The 15353-nt window shown below is 48.9% G+C and overlaps 1 protein-coding gene across 1 annotated transcript in view; it reads right to left on the bottom strand.

Annotated features, from left to right (window-relative positions):
* MMP17 (matrix metallopeptidase 17 (membrane-inserted)) overlaps nucleotides 1-1769 on the bottom strand; it is a gene marked incomplete at both ends in the record, with an annotated part of 26620 nt that extends 24851 nt beyond the window's left edge. The window contains one exon of the mRNA XM_010074326.1: nucleotides 1637-1769. Within this exon, the coding sequence (XP_010072628.1) occupies nucleotides 1637-1769 (133 nt within the window). The remainder of the gene's footprint in view (nucleotides 1-1636) is intronic.
* Nucleotides 1770-15353: the final 13584 nt, after the last annotated feature.

The following is a 15353-nucleotide window of genomic DNA, read 5'->3' as shown; positions in this document are numbered from 1 at the left end:
CCATCAGCGGGGGCTGCCAGGGGGTAAGGGGAATGGCACCCCCGGCCAGGGGTGAGGTGCTAGCTCTGCTGTTAGCATCAGTGGACAGTTTGATTGATTTCAGGAGAAAATGCAGAAGGTTACCTCTTGTGTGACACTTGACAGATCTTGAAAACCTGTGTGGAAAACCACCTGTGGCCAGCTTTGGTTATATTTTAAAACATAAATTTTTAATTACTCTGTTTTATTCTCTATTGCTGAGTTTCCTATTATTCCCCTGGCAAAGCAGAGAGGTGTTCACATGTAAATAAACTATATTTCTGTTCAGCTAGGAGATCATTTGGAAAATGTTCATATTCCTTCTTCTTTATTTTTACAACTAAATGAAAGCTTGAAGCCCCTATTCTCATCTGCTGAAAGGCAGAGTTGTTCTTTCACCCATTTTCCGTGCTGGCTTTACCTCTTCACTTAAACACTTTGTTTTCAGACACAAACCCATGTCCATGACCTGCCCCAGGCAGCCCCCCAGGCCTGTTCCAAACACTCCCTCCAAAAATGAAAATGCAAATACACTCGAAAGGCCGTCCTTCCTCCCGGGCCTCCTGCAGCTTGTGATAAGGTGAAGAGAAATAATGGCACGTGCTCAATTAAGAACAGAGAGGGAAAGTCCCAGTGACAGGACACAGCCAGCAGCTGCTCCCTACCAGGGTGACAGGATGAACAGAGACCAACCGGTTAACTAGCAACTCCTCGCTAATTCCGTCCAGAGCAGCGGAAGGGAGCTGGCCACGCGGCGGGAGGTCATGGCCGTGCGGCACGGAGAGGAGGAGAGCAGACAGGCGCCCTTCTGATGGCCAGGATAACGCTGCCTTTCTCCTGCCCTCAATGGGGACATTGAGAGGAACAACCCCGGCCACGCCAGGGACCTTGTGTCACTTCAGCCTGGCCTCGGATAGCTCCCCCGAGCCAGATGTGCCCGCCACGTCGGGCAGCGGCTGCCCATCACCCTGTTCCTGCTGCCCCGTGCAGCCATGGGGCAGGGGACGGGCTCTCTGCTGGTGGGGGTGGTGGGGGGGTGTCCAGAGCTGCTGCAGCTTGGCAAGAGCCGAGGAGACGCCCGCCAGCCCTGCAGGCACACCATGGCTCTACACACCCTAGGCAGGACCGAGCAGCGCTGGGGAGATGCGACACCATCTCCCTCCCTCCCTGTGCTGTGCCCCAGAATATCTACATATGCAAATCAGGAGGCTTAATCAGGATTTTTGTTCAATTAAATTTGATGCTGCCATTAAGGCTTTGAACAGGATAACCTTTCAGCTTTAGTTTCTCTGTTATTTTTTTCTCATCTTTTTTTCTTCTTTTTTTTTGAGCACACCAAAAGCTATTTCAAGCTATTTTAAGCAGGAGGGGAACCCCAAGGGGGTGTGGGTCTGGTGAAATAATTGCTTGCCTCAGGTTCTTGAAAGCACAAAGCAGCAAAGCACCTGAGCTGTGTAATTACTCTTCCAGCTGCAAACTGGGCTGTACGTTACACCCATGTGAGCTCTGCTTGGAAATGATGCTATTCCACAACTCAGCACCAAGTCCTGTCTCCTTCCCCGGCCCCGCCAGGAGCTGTCCCCATGTCCCTTTGCATCAGTGAGAGGTGAGCACTGACCGAGGACCCCCGTCGCCTCGAGCCCCCCGAAGCGCTGCATGGCGGTGATGGCTTTGGTGAGCTCCTCCTGCGTCTGCAGCTGGCCTGTGATGGGATCCGGAGGAGGCAGGTACCCAAATTTTGTCAGCCAGTCCTGTGAAACAAGGAGAAGGGGGGATTTGAGAGAAGGAAAGGAAAGAAATACAGATGCAGGGAAAGATTCTCTGAAGGAGCTCTGCTTGGAAATACTTTCCCCATTTACATGTTTATACCCAGCTTCCACGCCAAACGGCGTGGTCTCTGCTAACAAATGGACATGTCAGGATGGATCTGTACACATCGCTTCGGTAATGGGATCCAGCGACCTTCACGCATCCAAGGGTGACATCTAATTTTCCCACCCGGCTGCAGAAGCATCCTTGATGGCAGCGGCAGTGCAGCCCCAGCACGAGGGTCACGCAGCCGCCTTTGATTGTCCCCTCGGACACTGGCAGGTCTTAGTGGAAACTTGTTGCAGGGCTGAGCACAGCCAGGGAAGGAAAACTGCCCATCACAAGGGCCAGGCAATGCCTCCTCCCTCGGGACCTCCCTTCCAGTGCTTTGGTGAATTGTCTTTCTAAATCCTTTCTTACCTTCCTTCTCGCTCCGCTCCCCTATCTTGGCAGAAGGATCAGCAAAGAAAAATTATACCGCATGCAGGGAATGCCATGAACACCTACCCTCTATTTTCTTTATCTGTATCAAAGAAACATTGATCTATTGAGCTTCTTGAAGACAGATATTGACCTAGACTTCCACCGCGGTCAATACACCACAGGTGGATTGTAGTCAGATTAGTGCCCAAAGTCAACACCTGCTTCTCACTACAATCTCATAGCTTGGTGTCACCTGCAGCGGCCACCCGGAATGCCACAGCATCCCCACCCCAATTAAACAATTTCATGCTTACACAGCTTTAGGACAGATTTCTCCATGCCTGGTGTGGCTCTCCACTGGGGAGCATCGTGTCCCGTGCCAGGCTTCTCACCAGCAATTCACTTCCCTCCTCACCGACCTTCCCAGGTGCCTTATTTCAGTGAGATGATGTGCTATTAGAGCCAGAGAAAGCAGCTTATCTGGCCATTTCTTGTTGCTTAATGCAACTCCCTTAGCCACAGCCTTCCTAGGCGGGGGTTAGCATTGTCGGAGCCTTCCCCCGCCATCAGGCTGGAAGCCAGGCCAAGCGCTCACTCCTCTTCTCCCCTGCTCCTATTTGTCCCTTTGCATAGCAAAAACATTTGTGACAGAAATTAGAGATACAATTCAACCCTGATTGTTCATGAGAAATGGGCTGTGACACGGCGCTTGGCAGCCGTTGCTGGGGATGGTGGGGTTTAATTTGGTTTCTTCCCCAGCCACGGAGACAGCATCATTTATCCTCTAACAGCAGCAAAGCCCATAGTATGCTGGGGATGTACATAACCCAGCCTTGCTCAGGTCCTCCTGGAGACGGAGGTTGCAGCAAAAGGCTGAGGAAAGCAAAGGCACAGGGAGGTCCAGCAAAGGTCCAGCCAATCTTCCCTCTTAACACAAAGGGACAGAAAAAGCACAAACACATGTGGACATCCCCAGAGCAAGCGGGGGCTCCCGAAAGCAAAGATGGAAGGAACAGGCAGATATCACAAGTCCTTCACCTGGTCTACATTGCAAGCACTGATTTTCCTGCATGTGATTTTTTCATCTAGACCATCACGTTTATCATCCCTTACTCAGGTTCTCTATAATTTTATAGATGTCTGTGATATGCTCTCATTCATCTCTTTTCCATCATATATGGGTCCTGGCTGGTTTCCTCTCTCCTTGCAAGGAAAGCTGATCCATAATACTCAACTCCCATGTTCCACCTTTCCTAAGGCAGAAAATTTCGTTATGGAAAATGCATCTGGACTTGGAGATGAGAAAGACCAGTAGGAATTGTCTGGCTAATTATCTGTGTGCCTTGTGAAAACTTTTCACATATTTTCTCATCCTTAATTAGGAAAAAATCTATACATCCATATATGAAAAATATGAAAACATTTTCCACTGAGATAACTTCAACATGTTCCCTTCTTATTTCCACTTTTTTTTTTTAATAAAAAAAGCTTTTTTTCCCCAACTCTCATTAGCTTAAAACGTTTAAATGAAATAGTGATTTGAGATGAACGCTAAAATTCTTTGAACATATTTCTTGCCTGAGTTGGCACGATAAAAACTTTTCTTTAAAAATGTGCTGCGCTAAATGAATTGACCTAATCCCAGGAGAAGATTCAGCTTCAGCGACTCCCTATTATAAAAGGAAAAAAATTGCTTCACCAAAAAATTCATATTGAGCCAATGTCTGACCATCTTCCAGCTTCTGAGATGAGCTGGGAACGAGCATGGCTACACCACAGAACTCCTGCCATGGCCCGGGGCACACACCTTGGTCTGGGACTCACAGGATCCCAGCTCAGTTTTTGTGGGAATCACCTCCTTGTGTCTCTGGCTCCCAATTCCTCATCTATAAAATGGTATTTCCTGGTCTCCCAGCTACTGGTCCTGTCTGCTCACACTGGGAGCTCTTTGGGCCAGCCCATCTTCTGCTCTGCTCTACCCCAACCGCAGGGGGCATTCGGGCTGGACCCAGCCCACATGTTTCACTGCCATCGCCAAAAGTGGACCCACGCAAGGGACTTCTCCGATGCTGGGAGTTAGCAATGATGGGGCTGGGACAAGCTGCAGGGACCACGCCAAGTCCACAATGAATCTTCTGATCCAGCTCTACCACTGAGCAATGTAGAATGAAATTGTGCTCACAATTGTCCCATTGTGCTCAGGGCCAGCAAAAAAAAGAAAAAAAAAAAAAAAGAAAAAAAAAAAAAAAGAAAGACATGATGTCCAAAGACATCCATCCATCTACACCTCCCCTCCACTGCGCCGGATAAACACAGCTGGCAGCAGGAGCCGTCACGCTGCTCAGCGCTGAGCAGAAGCACACACGTACCCCGTAAAAGCCACATCTGGGATGTTTATTGACAAAACTCTGTCCCTGCGTGGGGCTGGAGATCCCACCCTGCCCCACGCCGGATGGTGGGACTGGCACCATGTCCTAGGCAGCAGGGAAAGCCATCGCAACACATTCAGCTCCTGGAGGCTCCCTGGGTGCTGCCCGTGCCTCATCCCTGTGGTCTCATGGGACCAGCCACCCACAGACAAGACAACTCAAGAAATGAAGAAAAATTTGGAAAAAAAACCACCCCCAAACCAGGTTTTCCCTCCCACGTAGCTCTACAATCTTTAAATGGTTTGATTTTAACCCTACCATCCCACCACGGGTGGTACCCGATACAAGATGTCTTAAAGCAACTGCTTCAAAGTGGAGTTTTCCTTTGATAGGGGAGTGCATTGGCAGTGATGCAGGAGCATACTTCCTCCACGGAACTGCTCCAAGCACATGTTTGGAGGCAGATTGCTCACTTGATTGCCTAAAAATAAGCTGTATTTCTTTTTTTTTTCTCATCTGGGTTCCCATACTGCTCTGGCATAGTGTACTGGGGAAAAGCCCGCTTCTTGCCTTAAAAAGTAGTTAACAGAATCCAAAACTGCAAAAATTTCTTTGCACTTTTTTTTTTTCTTTTGGAGAAGGTACAAAGTTAAGGAAAATGTTAATAAAGTTCTCTCCTCTGCAAGCAAGCCCTGCCTCAATTTTGGACTTTCTTTCACTCCCTAACCCACTTAATGGAAGAGCAGGGAGCAAGGGTGCTGCGGCAGCAGCCAGGGACTGGGGCTTTCCAGAGCCAAGGGATGACCCAGAGCAAAACGTTGGCTCCAGCAGCAGTAAAGCCTCTAGTATCACTTATGCAGAGCCAATTTTCAGATTAAAATGGCATTTTCATTTCTTTCATCTATCCGCTTCCTTTGTGTCAATACCCTTTTGTCCTAGAACCTACTTCTTACCTGCTTCATTTTAAAATAGATGTAGATATTGTCCCTCTCTTATGGAAGATTTATGAGCTCTGTAGGTTTGCTTTTACAAGTATTAATATTATATAAGCTGATGGGCTTATTCAACTGCCACAGGCAAAAAAGCGACTCAGTCAGCAAGTTTTCCTCCTGATTATTTCTTTTTAAGGGTCGCAGGTTGGCATTTACAAGAAGACAACTAGTTCAGGATAACAAGGAGAGGGTAAACAGGATAAGCAGCAAAACAGAAATCAGGACAAGCAGAAAAACTCTACCCAAGCCAGTTCCATGTTTCTGCCTGCTCTCGTATAGCAGGCATAAAGACCATGTTTCTAAAGCTTAGCCCCCAAAAATCAGGGTCTTTTTTTTTTTTTTTTTTTCTGCTTGATGTTGCATAAACGTACAGGGTAAAAACCAGCCTTAATCCTGATGAGTTTGTAACATTCTCTTTGCTCAGGGATGTTGATCGTTACTCTCGGTTTACCCTACACATTACCAGGCGGAGGGAAGAGCAGAGCTTTACTGCAGTCCCTGGCTCCTCTGCAGATCCCCAGACTGGACCCTGAGCTTTGCACCAGCATCCCAGCCTGGCTCCATCCCATCAATGCCAGAGGAGGAAACTGGGTTTAAACTCACGCCCCTGTTGACAGGGGTGCAATCAGCACCCACCGGCTCTCCCTGAGCGCTCTGGGTTGTGACACCCTGGTCGGGGCCATGGCCACCGGCATTGCTCCAGACGCCTCTTTGCAGCGAGGAGCTGTGCTCACGGTGACCTGCAACACACCTCCAGAGACTCTTTGGATGCATGGAGAGGATGCTGGTGTATCCCAATTTCCAAATTTTCAGGGCAGTCCAAGGCTAGAGCAGAAGCATGTTTCTTCACTCAAAAGATCCCTTACGTTAATATTCCTGGAAAAGCTTTACCAAATGGCACCTCTTCTCATTAATCAAGCTACAGGCTGCTTTTCTTCATTTTAAAAGGCTTCTGTCATGGCTGAGAGGTGAAACCCTTCCCCTGACCTGAATCCGGCTCCTGCCTTTGCGGCGGGGACAACCCCGGTGAGGTCCCTCCCTGCTGTCCCCAATGGCCCCAGCTGCTGCAGGAGCACAACACCCCACAGCACTCATCTCCTCCACTCATCTCCTGCCCTCCACGCCAGATAACCATAGAGAAACGGGCTTTGTTTTGGTAGGGTCACCCAGGGGGGAGAGGACGTTGAAAGCTTCCCTTTCCTGCTGGAAGTCCCTTTATGCCCTGGGTGCAGCCGTGCTTTGCACATGCAGGGGAAGAAAATCCAAACACACCATTCAACAAAATTAATGACCCAGATTACTAAAATAAAGCTACAACTCAAACATCCGGAACTAATTTCCAAATTACACTTCACTTTATCTCTGCAGCTACCATTAAATAGGGTGGAAGCTTTTAAAATAAAATAAAATAAAATATAATACAATAAAAAAAAAATCATGACCACCACAAACTAGATTAAGGGGAAATTGCTATTGGCTGTTTGAGTTTTCCTTCCAAGTTTTGGAAGGGTTACAGTATTCAAAGTTTTATAGTCATTTCCTGAGATAAAACGACCCCCGGAACAACACCCATTAATTAGAGCAACGCATATGGTGCCGCAATACTCTGAGGAGCACGTTCCTGCGCTGTAACAGCCTTCGGGCCACACAGAGCCAATAACTTTCTTCCAAAGGTTGCCATGCACGTCTCTAATGAGCTATCGCATGCATGTAATCAGACGATTAATTCATTAGGAGAAAAAACTGCAGTTGGGATTAGAACCAGGATTTTGGTTGCTGCCACCACTGAACTGGGGGACTGGTTTCATTAGCTCACGCTGGAGGAGTTGCTTGAATCCAAATAGCTATTTAATTCCCATGAATGCTGTACGCAGAATCCGGGGTAGAAGCGTGCTGGTTTGGGCTGGGATAAAGTTAATTTTCTTTGTAATAGCTACTACGGGGGCTACATTTGGATTTGTGCTGGAAACAGTGCTGACAACACAGGGATGTTTTGTTACTGTTGAGCAGGGCTCACACAGAGCCAGGGGCTTTTCTGCTCCTCACCCCACCAGCGAGTGGGCTCGGGGTGCACAAGGAGTTGGGAGGGGACACAGCTGACCCCAACTGACCAAAGGGATATTCCATACCATAGGACATCATACTCAGCATGGGGAAGAAGAAGGAAGAGGGGACATTTGGAGTAATGGCATTTGTCTTCCCAAGTGGCCGTCACACGTGATGGAGCCCTGCTGTCCTGGAGATGGCTGAACACCTGCCTGCCCATGGGGAGTTGGGGAATGAATTCCTTCTTTTGCTTTGCTTATGTGTGTGGTTTTTGCTTTACCTATTAAACTGTCTTTATCTCAACCCACAAGTTTTCTCACTTTTACTCTTCCAATTCTCTGCCCCATCCCACCCTGGGGACACTGAGCAAGCAGCTGTCAGGGCTCACTGCTGGCTGGGGTTAAACCACAACAAGGAGTTAATGCAGCGGCTAATGATTTCCTCTCCCTTCCCCTCCTGTCAAATGTTCGATTAGGTTAACAACAGTGGCACTGTGAAAGGCCACAACCTACAAGTCCTGAAGACAGCAGGTCTCTTGGCAAGGCACAAATCACACCACTCGATAACACTGGACTGGGGACATCCAGATCATTAAAGATGCAGCCGAGGAAGCACCTCCACTCTGGCACAGGTCGCTTCCCAGCCAGCAACTGGATGCCAACTTGGCTGCCTGCGCATCTTGTTGGACGTGACCAGGTCTTGCGTGTATCCTCAAACACTCGTTTTCAGAGCTCTGCTTGTGTTACCCCTCTCCTGGGCGTTGGGGGATGATGTCCTCCACTGGCTATGGGGGGCACAGAATAAGGCTGTCGTGACTGGGAAGCAAAATTCACCCACTCCGCGGTAGATATTACACAGAGTATAAGCATCGCTTTGGTTGGATGGATACCGAGAACCTCCCCAGAAACACAGAGTTAATCAAGAGATGTTGTAGAAGCAGAAGGAAATTCTCTGCAGACCACAGAAACAGCCTTTTCAACCTCTTTGAACTGAAGATCAAAGAACCAATTCCCACCCATGGAAGGCAGGCAGAACAGTACAGCGCAGAACAATGTTTACTACAGCTGGTTTATTTTCAGAATAAGAAAAAAGTGACAAAACATATAAACAAGGTACAGTTTATTCTGTATTTTCAACATAAATGTGTATTTTTCTTGGTGGAGATTCACTACACCAGGGCTTTAGGGAGGCCTTCAATCACTGATGGTTTTTCAGCACATCCCAAAAATTTCCACTCAAAGGCAATGAATGATGCAAAAAATATGTGCAACTGAAACTCCACATGACCATCAAAAAGGAGTTTCAATGGGAATAGTTGTTTGTTTTTAAATCAGCACTAGTTTGGCATAACGCTGCCTGTCACAGTGAAGCATCCGTTGTCATCTGTGAGTGACTTGGGAAGGAAAAGAAGGAAGTCCTGGTGTGTAATAGTCCGTTGAACTGTGATGGGAAGTTAGGTAAATGACCAAATTAGCAGTCTTTTACCTTGCTACGAAAATAGCCCTAAACCATGTAACTCATTGCTTAGCATGGTTTATGAGAATTACCCTGCTCCTTTGGTGCAGGTGTAGTCGGAGGCTACTTACGGCGGGTGCAGGAGGCTCCCACCCGACAGCACTGTGTCCTGGTGATGGATGCCATGGGACGGATCCTGTGCTGAAGAGTAAACCTGGGACTTCAGCTCTCCCTGAATACCCCCAGCCCTGCTCACTACAAAGGAAAATGCCAGCGTTTGCCTTAAAAATAAAAATGCAACAAGTTCTAGTCCTCTGGTGGGCCCAGAGGCCAATAACATCACTGAGGGGATCTAAACAACCCCAATACTCCATTCCACTGACAAGCAAAATAAGTAATTGCCATTGCAACATATGGCACATAAATACAGGCAGCAGAGTTTGGATGTATTTTAAAATCCACATTAGAGCCTCTGTGCTGCTGGTACCTGGGCTGTGCCCAGCTTCATCCATGCGATGGACCGTGGATTAATTCATGGGCCACCCAGGCTCCATTCATACAGGACAAACCAGAGTACAGCCTCCACCCATGAGTCATAGAATCACTGAATGGTTTGGGTTGGAAAGGACCTTAAAGATCATCCAGTTCCAACCCCCCTGCCATGGGCAGGGACACCTCCCACTAGCCCAGGTTGCCCAAAGCCTCGTCCAGCCTGGCCTTGGACCCCTCCAGGGATGGGGCATCCACAGCTTCTCTGGGCCAGTGCCTCAGTCCAGGTAGGATGGGCAGTGGCCAAGCATGGGGGAGGAAAAAGCCCAACTCCAGCATGAGGATGGAGCAACTGGAAACCATAAGACCTGCTACCACATCAAGCAGCTGCACTTGAGGATCTGCAGCATTCAAAGCTCACACCAAACCCCAGGCAAGAGTTTCTCCTGGGTGCCGGCTCCCAGGGTGTGACAGGGTTAAATTCAATGTCACCAGATACAGTTCTTACAGCATTTGTAAGCCCAGGAGAACTCTCCTCCCCATGTACCCGGTGGCCGTCCACACGTAGCCAGGGAAGAGGTTTCCCTCCTCAGCACAATAAATCATGGTGAGAGGTTGCCTCATCCCTGAAATCACATCCTCCCTGCATGAAGAAAAATCAAAGCCAAGACTTTGCAAATTCAAGGTTTTCTGGGCACAGGACAGGGGAATGTCCATGGTTTCCTGGATGATTTTGCACAAGCCTCAGCAGCATCCGAAGCAGCCAGGGGGCTGCTGTAGCAGAGCCAGCTGGACAGGGCTCCTCAGGAAACATCTGCTGGAGATGGACAGCGGGAACAGAGAGTGCCTCAACCCTCCTCCACCTTGTCTCATCCATACACCAGAGGGTGGGCAGGGAGGGTGACTGCTGTCCCTTGCTCTAGGTGTCTCCTGCGTCAGGAGGGTCCCCAAGCCCTCTCCACCATGGGAGCTGGGATGCTCAGAGCTCTACAAGAGGGAGTCTCCAGGGGTTTGGTTGATCTCAGCACACAGATGTTCAGACATTTGATTAAAATCTCCAAGCCTCTTGAGTATCCGATGTGGGGCTGTTGACATCACCCAAGCAGACAGTGCAGAGAACTTCCAAACACTCCTGTCCTCCAGCTGGACCGGGACCAAGATGAGCAAGAAAATGATGAATTCTTCTAAAAGAAGTACAAATTGCTCTTTACCAAAGTGAGAATACACAGCAAGGCTCTCTTAGGGGGTGACTTTAGAGGTCCTGGTTTTGCTTAACGAGCCTGTCCATCTCATCGGACCCAAACAGCACATTTGCTCAAGGTACGTAGGGAAGAGTCAATGACGCATTGAGAACACAACGGCATTAATCTATATTCTCCCCTGCTCTCACCGAGACGAGCTCCTACTCTTTTGGTTTCAGTCATTAAACAAACCACGTCTGCTAGCTAACTGAACAGACTGCTATACATCACAACAAATCTCTCCCTAACTCCATTTATTGGATCTTTTATTAGGACAGCGTCTCCTCCAAGGTGGACTCCAGACCTGACTTTCTCTCTGCAGCATGATGGGTAACAGAGTTTGCCTTGGCCCAACCACATCCCCACTCATAGCTCTCAGCCTCCCTCCCAGGCTTCACAGTTGAACCCCCAGAGTGGCTTAACCATTTCCCCATTTCCAGCAGCCAACAATGTTTTACCATGATAAATCTCTCCGCTCATTAGCTCAAAGACCATTGGCTTCCTTCCTCCCCCTTGTCACATCCCACTTCCCTCCAGCTAGGTAGGCTTGGTTTGCAATATAACCTCGGGCACAGACCGCCTGTTTAAATACACTCACACGGTATGGGCTCAACATCGCTTTCAAGAGCTTGCAGGAATTCTCTAGTCCTCAGCAAACTGGGAATGCAAAAGCTGTTTTTGCTGTGCTCTGTGCTAGGGCTGATCCAAGGGCTCTAACAACAGCCCCAGTCCCTGTTTGTATTTCAGCAGCTTTTAGATCAGGTCTTAGCTGCATCTTCCCATTTAGTTTTCAGCAATGAAAATACTGGATGTTAAGAAAGCCATAAATCAGAAGCTGTGCTGGGGTGTGAAATAGAGCATCCATTTGTAAGAGAATTAAGCCCCACTTATGTCTCCTGTCCCTGGATCTATGTGATTACAGCAACAACACATTTGCTACCTGGTTGGCTTTGCTGCTTCCCCCAATCTCTTTCAAACAGCGGTATTACAATGAGCTTTTCTTGTTGACAGGCTCTTTCTATTAGCTCTACAAGTGTCTTGAACAATTATTGATGCTGTGGGCAACTGGCGAAGAGGAAAAAAAAAAAAAGAAGCCTTCTGCTCATGAGCAAGGCTATTAAATCAAAAGCAGCAATAATATTGCACTTCTCAGGTGACCAGCCCTTGGGTGCAAACACCAGGAACTCTGCAGAAGTACTTCAGGAGCACCCCATGGGCTGTATGAGCTGGAAGAAATTATCCACTGAACAGTGCCAGATAGATTGGAGAGAGAGAAAAAAAAAAAAAAGAAAAAAAAAGAGCCCTGCATCACCGCAAAGTGTTGGACAATTTGCAGAACATGACAACAATGCTTTAATTATTAAAACAAACTAACTGAAATGAATAATTGAACCTGCTCTGACTAGTCCAGGGCATTTTCCTGTGGCTACCAAGATGACTCTGCTTTCAGTGAGAACTGATGTTAATCATGACCTGGGACCAAAGCAGAAAACAACCAGAACAAAGCAGAAACCAAACAAAACCCACAGATTATACTCCTCCCCAGAGGGCAAACGAGCTGAACCACGCTATGCAGAACCTGTACTTCCCCCCCCAATGCTAATTTAAATAATAATAAATCCACATGTCTATACACTCTGTTATCTCTCCAGGCATTACAAGCCACACCAAATTATGCAGCACCACTTGTACCAGACCACCACAGTCGGGCAAACAGCAATAACCACCTCCCGCACAAGAGCTGCCCCCTCCTCTCCACGAGGACCCCAGCATCGCTCCAGCTGCCCACAATGACACCCCCTCCTGCAAACCGCCCCCACCACACCTGTGGCTCTGGCACATCAAAGGACAGGCTGAGAGCAGCGTTTCTGCAATGTTTTATCCAACAGAAATGGGGTCACAGGCTATGGTTTGTGTAGGTACTACCAGTTTGGTTTGCCCTTGCTTACCCCCTCCCAGCTGCTCCCAGGCTTTGCCCTGGGCTAGTTGTGCCCAGCTTCATCCCAGTCAAGCACAATGGGGAAACTGAGGCAGGGGCAGCAAAGGGAGGTGCGTGCAGGGTCCCTGGCAGCAGCACATGATGGTGCTTTGCAGACAGTGGTGCAAGGGGCTTTTGGCTGCTCTTCCCACACTGCTCATCCCTGGGAGGTGGGCACCCAACAGGTGGAAGGATGAGAGGACTGTCATGTAGGTCCTACCCAGGTAGTTCAGAGGAAAATGAGATCCAAACCTCACATCTCACATGCAGTAATGAGAACTCCTGTCTCCCCAGCACCCGTCACGGGGTGGCTTTGGAAACATCCCCAGAAGGTCCCCGCCACTTTGGAGTATTCCACAACACGGGGTTAGCCAGCTGGATCCAAACCAAGCCTGGAAGTTTCCCTGGCTGAAATATTACCAACATTTGGAAAATCCTCCATTTGACCAAATCCTCCAGTTTTCCAGCCCCCGCTGTGCTTAGGGCAGCTCAGGACCACGTACGGGAGGGAGAGGGAAGCTGATGCCAGCCGTGGGGTGCACAGTGACCCGGCAAGCAAGGGTGCTTCCTTACGCACAGGCGTTCTGGGTGCTCCCACAAGTGGGGTTGAAGCCAGGGGACCTTAGGGAAGCACCAGGGAAAGGGGCTCCTCATTCTGCACAGTGTCCCCCAACCTGAGGCTTGGAAGGCACGGGCCAGGCTTGGCTGAGCATCACCCGTGAACAGCGATGCCCCTGATTAGGAGTCCTTGTTCCCAGCTCTGACCAGGAGCAGCAAGAAGCCTTGGAGGTGCCTGCGGTGACGGATGGCACCAGCCACGGCAGCACGGCGATTATTTGGTCAGAGGCAATGCTTTATGCACAGGCTGCAGACAATAAATAATATTTGGGTGGCTTTTAATGTTCCCTTGAAGAAGACAGGTACAAAGCACTGTTATTGTGACTCATGCCTATTTGAAGGGACAGGTAGCCATGCACTGCAGGATGGACTGTCCTGACATACCCTAAGCAGCTTCAAATAACCCCTTTGGGAGGTTGCTCCCCCAAGGAGCACCAGCATCCCTGGGGAATCCGCATCCCAAGCCCAGGTCCCAGTTGGGTGGCTCAGTGCCATGTGCCCATGGCCACAGGGTCACCCCGCTGCTGCTGTCTTCTCACCAGCCTGCAGACCCCCAAAACCTGCATTATTTTTCATCTGGGCTTGGACAGGTGGGGGCAGCGGTGCCCCGCAGCTGTTACGCAGGGATGAGCCTTCTCCCAAGGCGATGGCTGTCTGCGTGACCGCAGCCACGCGTGACGCCTCGCATCCAACCCCGATCTTAATTACAACGGTGTCTCGTCGCTCGCTGCGGACCTGATCGCACCAACGTGGGATGTGCAAATTAAAGCCAGTGTCTCTGATTTTACACATCAAAAGCCACTTAGGGCTTGTGACAAAGGCGCTCGCTCCCCTCCAGCCTGCATCTCCGCACATCCCCTTCCCAGCATGACTGGCAACAGGCACATTTATGCACAGAGATCATCTCTCCCCCACTGGGCGGCAAATGATGAAATAAAAAGATTATAAAACTTACATATTTGAAAAAGCTCTAATGGGAAAATATCCCCAATCTTCTGGGGCCTCTCTCTGGTGTTGATACAGTCTGACACAGCTGGAGGCATCCTTCACCTTTCCACGCATAAACAGACAGACTTTTATGTACCTATTAGATCTATCTGCAGTGCAGACAGATATTAAGAGGTTTCAGCTTCCCAGCCACGTGCCCCATGCTGAGACCCAGGCAGAAGGATCCCATCTAACCACCCCAGCTACCGCTGCTCTCCCTAATGCCCAGCCACCCTTCCCCGCCCTCGAGCCTTGCTTTGCCTCTCACGCCATAACACAAGAGAATAAAATTGACATTTTTATCTTGTTGAATCTTTGCTAGAACTACCCTCCACATGGGTATTGGTGGTCATGGCAGGATGAGGCAGATGGTTCCCGTAACAGGCACCCGCTGCTTTGCACTCGTGAGATTTATGCAGAAATTCATCCCCTGGCCCCTTCCCGAGACCTATTATGGCAGGAACAACTCAGACTAACTTTTGATACCAAACTCATTAAATGGAGAGGTCTCACATTCCTACATAAGCAGAATATGAAATGCAGAGAAACTCCTGGAACAGACCAGCCTGCACAGCAGAGCAGAAAATCCATCTGGTAAATTGGATACATTTAATCACACCAGGTTTGTTTCGCCCTTTTTTAAAAAAAAAAAAAAAAAAGAAAAAGGCCCATATATTTTGACTCCTTCAGCTTCATGGTGCAAGCTCTGTCAACACATTTGATTGAAAATGTCAAAGTGACCATCTGTATCATGTCACGAGCAGAGTCGCTTTCCTTGCAACACCGGGAGGGCTCTTCATCAGGAGCAGAGACATGCCCTGGCATGCTGAGTGGGCTGCCGTTCTCTCCGGCCGTATAGATCGAGTACCATTTGTTAACTATATGGAAGCCAGCCATCCAGGCCTGCTGTCTCCTGCCCTAAATACCA

Source organism: Pterocles gutturalis, unplaced genomic scaffold, assembly GCF_000699245.1.
Source record: "Pterocles gutturalis isolate BGI_N339 unplaced genomic scaffold, ASM69924v1 scaffold15462, whole genome shotgun sequence".
Lineage (NCBI taxonomy): Eukaryota > Metazoa > Chordata > Aves > Pterocliformes > Pteroclidae > Pterocles > Pterocles gutturalis.
This window is presented reverse-complemented; position numbering and strand designations above follow the sequence as displayed.